Consider the following 14103-nt stretch of genomic DNA (forward strand, 5'->3'; position numbering starts at 1 on the left):
GAAAAATGTCAGTGTAGCATCAAACTTGTACTAGACAGCTTTTACCTTACAGTTACACTAACTAATATTAGTGTAGACATAATTTCCCATTCTTTTCTGCCTATCTCTGCTCAGAACAGCTTGACTTTCTGCTGTGGGTTTGAGCTGCTGCCAAAGCAGCTCCAGGGCTGAGACACATCAGTAAAGCCCGGTCTCCAAGCTGTGCTGAGAGATCCTGTGCTGCACCTCACACACTTTCTGCCCTGAGCAGCACCAGGAGTAGCAGCTTGCAGATTCCCTCAGCAGCACTCCACTCCTTTTTTTCTTGACAAAAGAGGACAGAGAACAGTGATGAGCATCAGCAACATGAACCAAAGGTATTACAAGTAAAACTTCTAAAGCATATTTCAGGGCTTTTTTGCTTATTCAAATACCTGCTATGTCTGAATTAACACAAAGGAAGCAAGAGCTAGCACTGCCTTTTGGAGCAGCTGGAAATCTCTCTATATGGAGAGATCCACCCACCAAACATTCCAGCGGTCCCTGCTCACCCTGGGAGGGTCAGGGTGGGGCTCAGGTCACACAACAACGAAGTCCCTCCAGGTCTGACGGGAACTTTGTTACTTTTCTATAAAGCTGGAAAGCAGCTACCCCCTGAGCCTGAATGAGAGTTGCTGGGAGAAGGGGAAAGGAAGAAGAGCCAGACACATCACTTGCTCCAGGGTTGCCTGTCCTCCACACCCCAAAGGCTGCCCCAGGCACTCTCTCAGCTTGAAATAAGAAAAGTAGTGAAATCTGAGCTTCAGGGCAGGTTTAAGAGCAACCTGAACAGCTCTCTGTAAACACAGCCACCGAGGTTGCCTTAATGACTGCCAGGGGCTCAGCCTTCAGCAGCTTCAGAAGTTCAGGGTGCAAATGAAATGCCACTCTTGCTCTCACTGCTAGTCACAGGTGTTGATCTGCTCACTTTCCTTTCAAAAAACTACCAATAAATCAAGTCACTGATGAAATGGAGAGAGAAGAGGGATACATACCCTGGCACTTTGCCTGTTGGCTTTTTTCTCTTCATCAGGAAGTGGTGGCATCGGGTAAGGATATTTTCTGCTGGAAGCAATAGATCCAGTGGATGAAGATGGAGACTTTGCAGGAGACAGTGTCCTGAGATGTTGAAACACACAAAATAAATGTGATGCTTTTGCACTCCAGCACTGCAACAGCAACTGCCATTACTCTGAAGCTTGGTTCAGAACCAAGTATTTAGCTTATTATTGTCTCAATCAGGGGGATAAAATTGCTTCATCAGAAGTCTAATAATTTCATTATATGAATAGAGGTATTTATAGATTTCAGGAACACTGGAAGAAAAAATAAAATTTGCTACTTCTTATTATAATTGTATTGCATAACAAAAAGGATTTCCTAAACTGTTTTATACAGTACTGTAATTATTAATTATAAAATTAATAAAACAAATCTGCAGTTGAATAAATACAGAACTAAAAGATATTATAAGGCCTAAATAGAAAGAGTAATTGTATAAATAAAAGCTGAACAACATCTTCTGCCAGTGACTAAATGGTAATTATCAGCGTCTTTATGGATGTATTTATATTGATACAAACATAGCAAATAAATCTATTATTCTTATAACACATTAAATTACACAAATGCATGCACTTAGAGGCCAAACTGTTAGTTGTGAAGTAACAAAGGCATATACAAAGTGCTAATAACAAATTATTATACATGCAAGCATCATACAGTGCATATTGTTCCAGCCAAAGAAAGAGTCTGATGAGAATATACAAAAATGGACTGATTAGTCAATGGCAATCAGCATTTCTGTACAAGGTGAGTAGAGTAAGCAGGAGCAAGTAAATGTTTGTATCACATGAAAGGCATTCTTTTCATGTCAATAAGGCAGCAGCACATTATTGACTGAAATTTTATACCCAAGAAAAACTCTTATGCTTCTGTTTTGAGATTCTGAACTTTTCCCACTTAAGAGGGTCCTATCTATATGAAAGGCTCTAAATCTGGGCAGAATAAAAGGGAAAAAAAATCCTCAAAGTAGAAAAATTGAGCTACCCTGGCCTCCTTGTTCTCTTATGCAGACCAAGGGAAGCCTCACACTAGTGCAGGCATATCACCCAGACCCTCCCTGAACACCACTACCTACTATCTTCTGAGTTTAATGCATCCCTGAAGATGGAGGATTTCCCTCAGTCCTTACAGACAGGTCTTCCAAGTCCCTCAAATGTAGAAGGGGGTTGCAGTGTCCTGTGCAGCTGTAGACCCCAGTGATGAGCACTACTGCCAACATCACTGATTCCAAGGAATCACAGGAGCGACCCCTGGCACGCAGCCCCACATGCCTGGCTCTGGGATGTAAAGGATCAGGTCCTTTCATCTAGAGAGGACTACAGACAAGGCAGGGACTCTTGTGTCTGGAATTGTTTTGTATCTCTATTACTAAGTGAAATTTATTTACTTTTAAATAATTGTATTTTTTATTCTGGACTAGTGTATCGTTTGGTTGTGTCTGCAGCTCCCTACAACAGCACACTCTCTTGCCTCCCATACAAACAATGACTGATGGTAGCCACGAGCAACAAGGTGTCAATGGAAATTAAACAGTGAGAGCTCTCCAGTCTGGCTTATGATCCTCTAATGACTCATGTGGTAGCCTCTAAGTTCAACAGCACTTAAAAGATTTGGGTTGGTACAATTATCCAAACATGGAAGTTTGGATTATCCAAACATCTTCAGTACATGCACTTTGATCACCCATTAAGATGAAGTGGACATACATTACTGTTTTCAGGAAAAAATACTTGAAACAGTTACTGCAGTATAAAACAAGGTTTTCATATGTCCAGCATCACAGATCTGGGCACCAAATTGTGCATGTAAGAAAACAGGTTAATTTAAAAAAAAAAAAAAATCCAGGGAAATGTTCTCAACAGTGCCCTGCTGTTCACTACCAAGTCCTCTCATCTCTGCCCACATTTGGACTAATAACAATCGCTGATAAACTATTGGTGGATCTAGAATTTAAAAAATAATGAGAAGAGGAAGAGGGGTGGGAATAAGGAGAGCAGATTTTAAGTATTATTAGTAATCCAATTATTCACAAATTTTGCCCCACAGTTGCAGCAGAATTTAAAATTTTCATATTAAAATTTATAACAATGCACTTGGAGATTAGAAACAACTGGTGTTGTGAGATATGACTTGGAAAGTCCTATCAGAAAGCTGTTTATAATGGTACCAACAGCTAGGAGGTGGCATGAAGAATGAAGGAATCTCCATCTCTTGGACCACAACCAGGCAGAACATCACCTCCTGCACATCACAGGTTCTTTGTGTTTTAAACACAGTAAGAGAAGGCTACAGCGAGAGGAAAAGCCATGGCCAATCTACCTGCCCATCAGTCTGAGCAGGTGATCCTGGAAGGAGCAATAATCCCCCAAAGATGGGACATCTCGAACATTTTCCTTGCACAAACAGGTCCTCTGACCAGGATCTCTAACTGAGCCTTTAGCCAGGTACCTTTGCACCATAACCCAAACACAATGCTGTCTTTTCAAAAGATTTTGAAGGCCAGACCTCCAGTGAGCCTTCCTACACATCCTTCTTCTCAAACCCCCCTGGCACTGCCTGCTCAACTGTGGTTTGCCATGTCTAACTGATGTGCACTTTGCTGTTCACCTGCACCTGCAAAGCTACAGCCGAATACATCCAGAATGCAGTTGCACACTTAGAGAAATGACCTTGCCCTCCCTTCACAGGGCCTCACCGCTTATTTTTGCTACAGAGTTATGTGCTACAGAGTTACATTGTCATCTTTAGTGCCCACTATTGTGAACATAAAGGACTCAGAGTATGCTCACAGATCTTACAATGCATCTTCTGTGATAAACGTAGTTGTTTGAGGCGGTTTTGATCACCTTTCAGGTTAAGCCCTGCAATTGTGTATGTGCTGTGTATCCCAGATTTACATATACTTTAAATGAGAAAGAGCCAGTCATGACCTTTCTCATTTACAGGATGGAGAGACAGCATTCAGGGACACTTGCAGGTAATGCTGGGGTTAAAGGTAGGCAAAACTTGGCAGTTTTGGTCAAGGGTGGGATCCATTTAGCTTTCCCCAGGGTTTTAGTTCTCCTGCAATCAAATCCATTAGCTTTCATGCCAAATGTTGCCTCCAGCTAAAACTTATACAAGAACACCACAACAGAGATTCAGAGGTTTAACTGCCACCCCCAAATGAAGCCATGCACTTCAACGTGCTACAAAAAAATCTAATTTCTGAATAGAAAGCAAGATGCAGTAGCCACTTTGTGTCTATCTTTCTGCTCTGGAAGGTGAAACTAAGAGTGTGGGGAGACCACTCTGTGATTCACAACAAAACACTGTAGCAGCAGGAAGACACTCTGCAGCCATAGGCTGCCTGCTCTGCCTCTCTTCACCTAAACAGGGAATGCTGGCCCACAAGAAACAGTGCAAAATGTGTCACCTCGTCACACAACTAAACATTTTGCAATTTTGAGGGTTGTTATAGCTGAACTCAAGGCAGGTGGCTCTGACTGATATGAAATATTCATAAACTGTGATTGATTCTCTTTCCCAGACTGAAATACTTTAGTGAAATTCAATTAATATTCAACCTGGTGAAAGCATTTCAAGCCCATATATAGATACTGTCAGCCTAACCTGACCTTTGCTGCCATGGGTAGGTCTTTGTGGGCATCATCAGCCTGAATTATCCTACATTAGGAAGTTAGGATCTTCTAGAAACATTGGTGTGGCTAAACATTTTAAATCAAGTTCCTTTTAAAAGCCACAGATGTGCACAGAGGTCCTCAGAAAGAGCAGCAGCAGAGGGGAGAGGAGGCTCAGGAGTGGCAGAAGAAGAAACAATGGCTATGGCTTGAGCCACCACTTTGAGCACTCCACATCAGTGCCCCAGAAGTCACATGCTTTAATGAACTCTTCTCCCTAACTCTTGAAATTAAATCTAGATCCTACTGACATCAATAGGCATATTTTTTGTTGTCTGCCTACACAGCCATTTTGCTTTGCTTGTAATAGGGAAAAGTTTCATGGGTTTTTTTCTTTAAGCACAGTCTAGAACTGCCTCAGTAAGAGAAGGGTAGACAGGGGCTAGTCACGGTTCTGGCCTCAGCTGGATGCTCATAGAGGAAGGTAATGGAGCTGAGGAGGAGCTGAGAAAAAATCGAGGACACAAAAGCACATTAAAATATGAGGGAAACGGCAGCCTGCTGTCTCCTGCCTTCCATGCCCCTTCTCAGTGCCCTTCTGACATGGGATGGCCATTTTCCTTCTAGTTATGTGCTCTGGGTCTCCATCTAAAAAAAAAATAATTTCCTTGTAAACTATTTTTATATTTAAACAACCCTAATAAAATATAAGTTACTGTAAATATTTGCACTAAATCAAATGTAAGCAGCTCAGTGCTTCAGAAGGTGCCTTCAAGGTTTTTCTGTTTAAAATTATCTACAGAAATGCCACATCTGGAGATTCTGGCAGTTTGTTTTCTGATACCAACATGGTTCCCAAGTCTTTCAAGATTCAATGAGAATTCTGAGTAATCCTTAAGCACATTTCACAATGCCAGCCTGTGCAGTAATTGCAGTGACTGTAATTGCCAGTAACAAGAATAAGCAGTCACAGCACATTCATAAAATAACATCCCTTGCAGCAAAGCCAAAATCAGGGAAAGGCTTCCTGCCTGGGTTTATTGCTGGGGTTACGAGCGTGCAGCCTGGCACGAGCATTTCTCAGATCGCAGTGTGGCCTGGCGCAAGGGTGGGGGCCGCACCACCACACATGCAAAATAAAAACCCAGACTAGTCTTTGAGCAGGAAAATGAGATTTTTCTTCACAGATCTTATTTTCTTACAGATAGGAATCCCACACCTGGGAATTTTCTGGCATCAGAGACGCCATCAGCTACTATTATTACTATCATTAATAAAAAGTAATTATATAGAAATAGCCATCAGACTTGTAGACTAGAAAAAAACCCTAGAACATCAGGTGTTAAAAAGACAAATTCTGATTTATAAAGGTTTTTTTTAAGCAGATGCAGAAAATCTTTGTAATGACTAATATCTCTATTTTCTAAAAATCTGCAATTCCTAGGAATTGTAAGAAGTTGTTTTGTCTTTTTTCCTCATTCTACTTCGACTCTTCCTACAGCAGCACCAGTCACAGCATATTATTCCTAAAACTACAGGGAAACAAGCAAACCAGCAATGTTACTTTGAGGACTCCTTTGAAAGAACAGAGAAATCAAAGACAATTAAAAAAATATTCCTCAGACAATCACCTGGTGTAAATTTCCTAATATAGGGCTGTGACTCCTAAAATATGGAGCTGGACAGTCTGACTTTAGCCTGATTTTCTGGTTTATCAAGCCAGATTTGCTTTGTTTTGTTTGCAAATGACTATACAGGCTCAGGCTCAACACCCAGCCACGGGACGTTCTGACACACCGTTCTTAAGCAAAATTGCACCTGAGTTTTAGGGAGAAAAAGTTCAGTTTGACCTTGTGTAAACGCATGGCAACTCATCTCAGGAGAGTTGATCCTTTGCCTTCCATAATGTGCCCACAGAATACTTCCCCATGATTTCCTCACTTAATTAGGACATACAGGTTTCTAAATTTATTCTAGTTGCTTTCTCATTTCTAAAGCTAACTGCTGCAGGTAGTGATTAGTAAGCTTCTATGGTGTAAAATTTTTAATTTATGTTTCATCTCTGCTGATATACAGCTTTTAAAACTCACATAGGTCAGCTTAATCCTCATCTACATTCCAAAGATGCTTGGTTTATATCAGATACAATTAGAAAAATGACTCATTCAATGTAACAGCTGAAGACCCTCAGGGGCAGGGTACCTTCTCATCAGTTTAATCTAGTTACTAAATTGTGATATACTGATATTGAAAGATGAAAGCAAAAGTATAAGTGTGCACACAAGCTTTTAAGCCTGTTTAACTAAACCATTTAAAGTAACCTATTTTCAACTAGTGCTACGTTCATATTCCATCAATGTCTTTGCTTATTGTGACCACAGGGTGTCCAATACAAAAATCCTGAAAGACAAATATGGGATTAGGTTATGGTTGGCAACTCTTGACTTTGCCTGAACAACAGAGGTCAAAAGGGCATTTTTATGAAAAGGTTAGCTAATAAAAACACATCTCATTTCTCCTGTGAGTTTGCCTAATTTCACATTCCAGTGACCTTTGGTCATTATTAATATTAGTTTGCTAATCTAAGGACCCACCACAAAGATTTTGCTCCATATGCAGCTATGAGGACTTCATGATCAGGTAAGTGTTCAGTTGCTCCATTAAACCAAACAGCTTGAGGCCCTGCAGTCCTTTCTATGGTTTCACTGGGCTTAAATCTCCCCAGTTCTAGAACATGCTTGATGAACTGTGGACACCAGAACCTGATCCTGTATCTCAGTGCTAAAACGACCAGACTCACAATACTTCCTGCCTGAATGTCCAAGCACCAACACAGAGATGTGGCTGATACCGATGGGCACAATCACAATCTCCTGTAAGCCTTGCATTCCTGCATCAGGGATCTTTACTCCCTGTTCAGGGCCAAGATCAGGACTGAGAGGTTTGAGTTTACTCATTTTCCCTATTCACTGGAAAGCTTTTCTGTGGCTTACTCTGTGATTTACTAGGTGCTGAAAGCAAACAAAAATGGTTTTAAAAAGTAACCATTTTATGGTCTTTTAAGAGTTTGGGACATTTTTAGTTCTAAAAATGACTAAATTCCTACCCTGATATTTGATGTCCGCCACTGTTACTATTGGAAAAAGAGTTTCATTAGTATCTTGTGATACAACTCCATCACATTTTTTTCCCACATGCAACTGGACATATTTAGTGTATGTTTCTGCCCTTTTGCATTATTATTAGGTCTACTTGTGTAGCAAAATTATTAAGATTCTATTTACTTGTTCTTACCATCCTTCAATCTTTTGGCTAAAGATTTTGCTGGTTACTCTCTTTTCTTTGTGTTTCTATAATTCTTTCAGTTTCATTTTTGATATGTCAGCTTAGAGCTTTCTGGATTTCATTCATGTTTTATGTTATTTGTCTTAAATTGCCTTCCATTTTCTCCTACGTTAGCTGATCTTTTCAGCTGATGCAGAGATCTGTCGTTCTGTCTAGGCTGTGGGATAGTGTCTTTTGTGAATCTACTGCAATGTTCTCAGTCTCCAGATTCATGTCCAACAGGGAGGCCAGCCTCATGCATGCTTCTTCTCTTCAACTTGCAATGTATAAAATAATACACACTTTTCCCTTTCAACAACAAGTGATATTTTTGACTGAACCCTACCGCACTTGTAACAGATTCATTAGCGGTTTGATAATTAGAGCACGGAGTATATTCTCATACATTTAGCTTTCCAATTACAATATATAAATTATTTCATTGTAGTCTGAGGGTAAAATACTACTGCTTTTTATTCTTTTTCATTTAAATTTTGGTATGCACTATATAAGACAGTGGGTAGAGTCAATGTGTTATGAAACCACTTGCTTCAGTAAATTAACATTCTATTTAAGTTAATACTACTTTATTAGTGATAAATACGTCTCATGCCCATAAAACACTACTTGGCATAAAATGATGCAAAAGCTACTACAAGCTATAGATGATGGTGGGAACGCATGCACTACACACACCCTTTTCAATGGCTTCATTAAAACATTCAGAAAAAGAACTGTAAATTGCACGTGAAGCCAAAAACAGACATCAAAATGCAGCAAAAGAAGAGGGGCCCTTTGCACCTAGAGTAACTTGTATTGATTTATACAAGGTAGGAGTCCCAAGATATTTGTATATGCTGGAACAGCTCTTAAAAATGAGAATTATAGAATTAATTTACAAAATACCTAAAGTATGGTCCTTCAGTGTTTTTATTCACATCTTCTACCCACTTAGCTACATTATATTCTCTTTTGAACCATGGGTTTAAATACCTGCAGAAAGCAATGGAAGGAACAGAGAAAGCAGAAGAACAAGAATAGAAAATCTGAGAACACACAGCACAAGCTTAGCAAGGATGTCTTCATCCCCAAAATGCAAGTGAATATGGCAAATAAATCAGAATGAATGTTGGGTGAGGACTAGGCAACGTGTACAACTGCATGAGAAAATCTGACCTACAACAAGACTCATATGTTTGATTAATCTGGAAACTCTTTGGGATACACCATTTATTTAAGGGTAAAATTCACTCCTATGCAGAAGGCCAGCATTAAGCTCATGGTTTAACTCTCCTCATGATCTCAGAATAAGGATGAAGGGGCATTTTGGCTCCAATCATGCAGTTTGCTTGTTAAAGACACACTTTTGCACTCATCTAAAATAAATTGCAAGATAATTGCTAAATGAGCACAGAATCTTTGTCTTGACCCTTTCTACAGGAATGAATTTCAGCCTCAGTTTGTTAAACGGCTTGAATTGTTTGCCACTACAGTGACAATTTTTACACTTATATGCAAATAGCCCTCTGATTTTTCAATGTTCATTTAATTTGGTAGGATCACAAGAAGCTTTAATGGAGGTGGGCTGCAGAGTTATCTCACATTTTACAGAAGCAATCTTGATATCAAAACCAAACTTTATAGGAAAAAAAGGTTGAGCTGCATACTCAAATTAGGTACACAAAAATTACGAAATAAAGATGTTTAATTATCTGACAGCAAGTTACTAGGGAAGAAGAACATTTTTTTATAATAAATTTTCTCCAGTAACAAAATTAGCAAATTCCTCCCACTCTTGTCATGTTAAGAAAAAAGGGCAATGCAGAAACAGAAGTCTGCCTGGTACAATTTATTCTTCTTATATACGAATGGCAACAGTTAAATGATTATTTGTGATCACCACCTTTATATAACAGAGACTAGCACAGTGAAATAGGAAACAAATTATAACCAAAGAAAAAGGGAAAGAAAATTCCTCTTTAAGTTATTGTTGATATTTCTGGTCCAGTTCTTGCCACCCTTATTTGTTAGATTTACTCCAATGACCTCACAAGGGATTGCTCAGATGAATAAAATCAGGCCAAATCATGTCTTTCAACCCCCACCATATTTCAAACCATGTTGACAACAAAAGCAGCAGCACTTTTTCAACTTCTTTTGCTCCTTTTTTGCTCTGGAACATCTCCTCCCCGCCCTGCGCAAGCACAGCCACAGCTCTCAGAAAGTACTCGCCCTCAGCCACAAGTGCTTCTAAGTAGCTTCCTCAGCTCGCTTATTTATCAGGAATCGGGAGTGCTTTATGCTTTCCAGCTTGGGATCTTAAGAGAAAGGAAATGTCAAAAGTGGTAGCGCAGCAAAACAGATGAGCCACAATCAAAGCAACAGGCCGATGCCAGCATCGCCAAGAACTAATGAACTTCTGCTTTGACTTCAATTGCACATTTTCTTGTACTTGCTGCAATACTTTTGACTTCAAGTTTTTCATTTGAAAGGGTCTTTTGGTAACCATGAAACACTCCCAATCTGGCTTCCTGTATTAGAAAACAAAGTGTAATGTGGTATCAAAGCATGCAATTGTTGCACAACCATGTTGCAGGGTTTCCTGGGTCTGCGTGTATTACAGACCACCATTCACCACCTCAATCCATCTGTTACAGAAAGGTTAAACTCGAGTTACTGCAGACCACTACATGATACCATTAGAAAGCTCTCAGGCTGATCTTTCCAGCCACATGTTCATTAGCAATGGACAGAATCTGCATTTCCTTTCAGTGAGAAATTCTGCTTTAAAACAAGGTGCCCTTACACATAAGCCTACAGCTAGACGGACAGCTCAGTTTGGCTTGTAGCGCAACATGCAACAAGGCAAAAGACCTGGGCTCAAGAGTACTCGTACTCCTCAGGCCGGTGAGGAGGAAGGTTAGCTAGCGCTGCATCAGCAGGAGCACCTCCAAGCAGTCACGGTGTTTTGCCACAGTGAAACTATTGTATACTGAGGGAAGGGACTTTTCACGGGATAAAATGGCAGCCCAGAATGCAGGGGTGGGTGAGACTGACCTGTGATCCAGACTCCCTGTTTGGGGGTGGTCAGAACCCCCTGAGCTTATGCCTTGGGCAGGGGTTTGGTGGGCGAGAGAAAGCCCAGGCTCAGATGCATGGGTTACCCGGCTGCAAAAAGACAATATATAATAGAAAGTCTAAACCAAAGATGTTCGTATCAGTTATAACAACGAGGAAGACAAATGCTTATAGGAAAAGCCGTGCAAATTAACAAAGGTCTGAATCGCTATCTGTTCCCTGGAACCTGTTTTAACACAAGCTCCCAATTAAACTATCAACTTATTCAGAAAACTCTCATTATAATTCCTGAACAATTCTAATTGATTTTAGTAGAGAACTCTTTTATCAGGCTGCTTCATCAACCATGTTTCTGAAAAAGCATTTGGCCTGTTGGCATTCCTTCCATGTGTAATGAACCATCTGCCTTTAGTAAAGAACATTAATTTTATTTTAAAACATCTAGAAACAATTAAAAATGCCCCAAAATACCTTTAGTAGTCTCCACTGAGTTCTACACTTAGCATAAGCCTTGTTCATGTATGTTAGTCCAAGGGTGATGCAAACTTGTGAGCTGTACCTTTTTCAGGAGCTGCCCAAAATGCTTGCAAACCTCCCACCAGTGCTGCTTGTGAGGGTTGCAGACCTCAAACCCTTCTCAGTGTTTAAGAAATTTTGCTTCTGTGATTAATGACACATCTCTTTAATGTTTGGCTATATAAAAAAAAACCTCTGTGTATAATATGTGTGGTTATTGCAGACTTATGCATACACCAAATATTTTTGCAGGTAACTGCACTAGTGGGCACCTGCAAAAAAAAAGAAACTGAATTCTGCACAAGGTATGGTACAAATGAATCCAATTTTCTACTGGTTAACTACACTCTACTAATAACAGGAGACCAACACTGTTATCCCTTTTCTTCCATTCAGCAAGTATGCTTCATTGGACTTCTAGGGGCCCCACAGGTGGACTTACCAAGTACTGCTTCAGAACAGATTTCAGTATTATTCTATATTTCCCAAAGAAGGTAGGAAGGTACATATGTCTGGGAAAAGCCTCCATGTATTCTGAGGCATCCTCAAAGCAGCTGGCATTGCTTTTTTTTTCCTTAAATGAGTAAATGCTGGCCACAGTTATATCATTTTCAGTCAATTTTCTCTGCTTGCACAGGAAGCTACCCCTCTAACCAGAGCCACCATGTGCCCTTGGCAACTCTCTCCATTTCCTACTGAACTGGCACAGCATGTGGATCATTCAGTGGGAGCTCTCTCTCTGAGTGGTGACAGGTCTGCCAAGGAGACTCGGACAAGCCATGTGAGTGCAGTCCAGGATAGACCCCATCAGGAGAAAGAGTGTTTTCCTGCCTGGCAGGTCTCTCCCAGGAACACACACACTGTACTTCATCCCCAGCAGGCTGCTGCATGGCCATTGGGAAGTACAAGCCTCCTCTCTCTAGCAAAAGGGCTGCTGCTGGGCTGAGGGACCATAACAAGCATCAAGAAGGAAAGCAGAGAATTAGGTGGAAAATCAAGGGCACCTTTAAAAGAGAAAAAAATTTACATGGCAAAATATTTCCAACTCACAATATCTCTGTCTGCCCACTTATTTAGTGCTCCAAAGTTCTCAGAGCATATCTCATTTGTGTTCTTGGCAGTTTGGTCAGACTAATTTTCATTTTATCAAACTCTCATGCAAGGAGAAAAGAAAACAAGCAAAATAATATTTCAGAAAGAGTTTATCAGCACAAAGACCAAGAGCACAGGGACTCTTGATAGATAAACTCCTCCAAGGGCTAAAATTTCTGGTTCCATGTTGCCATTTTGACCATGCAATGTTATAATTGCAATATGCATCAAAGTATTATTTCTGTATCTTGTAACACAGGGTCTTCTCTACGAACCTTTCTGAACCTACTCACCTCAAGACAGTGCACTGCAGGTGAAAGAAAAGTTTCAGAACAAACTCAAGCTCCTCAAACCAGAGAAAGTGGGGCCCAGAGAGAAGTTAGCATTATTAGTTTCCAGCAGGGTTGGTATCAAGCCCATTTGCCCATAGAGGTGCAAAGTTAGTACTCAAGACATGGGGAAGGGCAGTGTCATTGCCAACATGGTCAAAGAAGGGGCCACTCCTATGTGGTGTAAGTGCCGTAAGAGCAGGCCAGGACTTGCCAAGCCCAGAGTTTATGCTTCCAGCCATTCACCATTCATTCACAAAAGGGGCCTGAACCAGCAGGCTTAAGTACATTAGAAAGGCTCTTTCCTTTTGGGGAGCACTGCACACATGGGCTCTTCAGTTAATGTAACCAATAAATCAATAAGCAAGCAGCTCTAAGCCATAATGGAAAAGCTTGGGGGTCAGTCGCTTGGTAAGGACTTTAATTACCCACTTATTGCAGGGCTTGCTCCAGACTGGCTGTTTCAGGCTTACAAGGACAAACTTCAAGCTACTCTCAAAGAAGACAGATGCCTCTCCTAAAACCTCCAGGAAGGTGCACAGAGATACACATATCTAACTCTGCAATGGCCCAACCCAAGGTGAAGAAAAGGGTAGGAAATAGGTTATCAGAAACTCAGTATTGAACCAGGATACACTCAGCAATGGCAGTTTACTGTAGACAAAAGCCTGCAGTGATGGTGCAGGCTGCCACCATCACTGGGAATTGCTATAGGAACGACTGTGAGGAAGCCTACATAAAAAAGAAAATTCATAGTTAATTTTTAAAGAATAAATAAAAAGATGTCAAAATACATTAGCCAAACCATTTACCAGATTAGCAGTCAGCAATAAGAATGGGCCACAGAGCAAAATGCAACTGTCTACTTTTCAGTACTCTTAATCTCCATCTACAAAACACAAATATGAAAACTGTACTTTTTGGCTTTGCTTTTGTAAGTTCAGACTTACTCAGTTGAATTAGACCGTGGCCTAAATCTTTTGCCTCTGACTTTCTTTCTGTTTCCTCCTATATTACCTGAAAGAAATCAAAGGATAAAGACAGACAGTAAAACAACTTGA

General features: G+C 40.4%; 1 protein-coding gene across 4 annotated transcripts in view; it reads right to left on the reverse strand.

Moving 5' to 3' along the window:
- Positions 1-14103, reverse strand: part of ADAM22 (ADAM metallopeptidase domain 22) — a 73199-nt gene that overhangs the window by 4099 nt on the left and 54997 nt on the right. For 3 of the 4 annotated variants that reach the window (XM_018075756.1, XM_018075754.1, XM_025895411.1), the window contains 3 exons: positions 13993-14059; positions 11085-11195; positions 1014-1137 (listed from right to left, as the gene is read on the reverse strand). In XM_018075756.1, coding sequence (XP_017931245.1) covers positions 1014-1137; positions 11085-11195; positions 13993-14059 — 302 coding nt within the window. The remainder of the gene's footprint in view (positions 1-1013; positions 1138-11084; positions 11196-13992; positions 14060-14103) is intronic. The other variant, XM_018075758.1, reaches the window with a different exon arrangement.

This window comes from Manacus vitellinus, unplaced genomic scaffold, assembly GCF_001715985.3.
Source record: "Manacus vitellinus isolate BGI_N305 unplaced genomic scaffold, ASM171598v3 scaffold_3_pilon, whole genome shotgun sequence".
NCBI classification, from domain to species: Eukaryota; Metazoa; Chordata; class Aves; order Passeriformes; family Pipridae; genus Manacus; species Manacus vitellinus.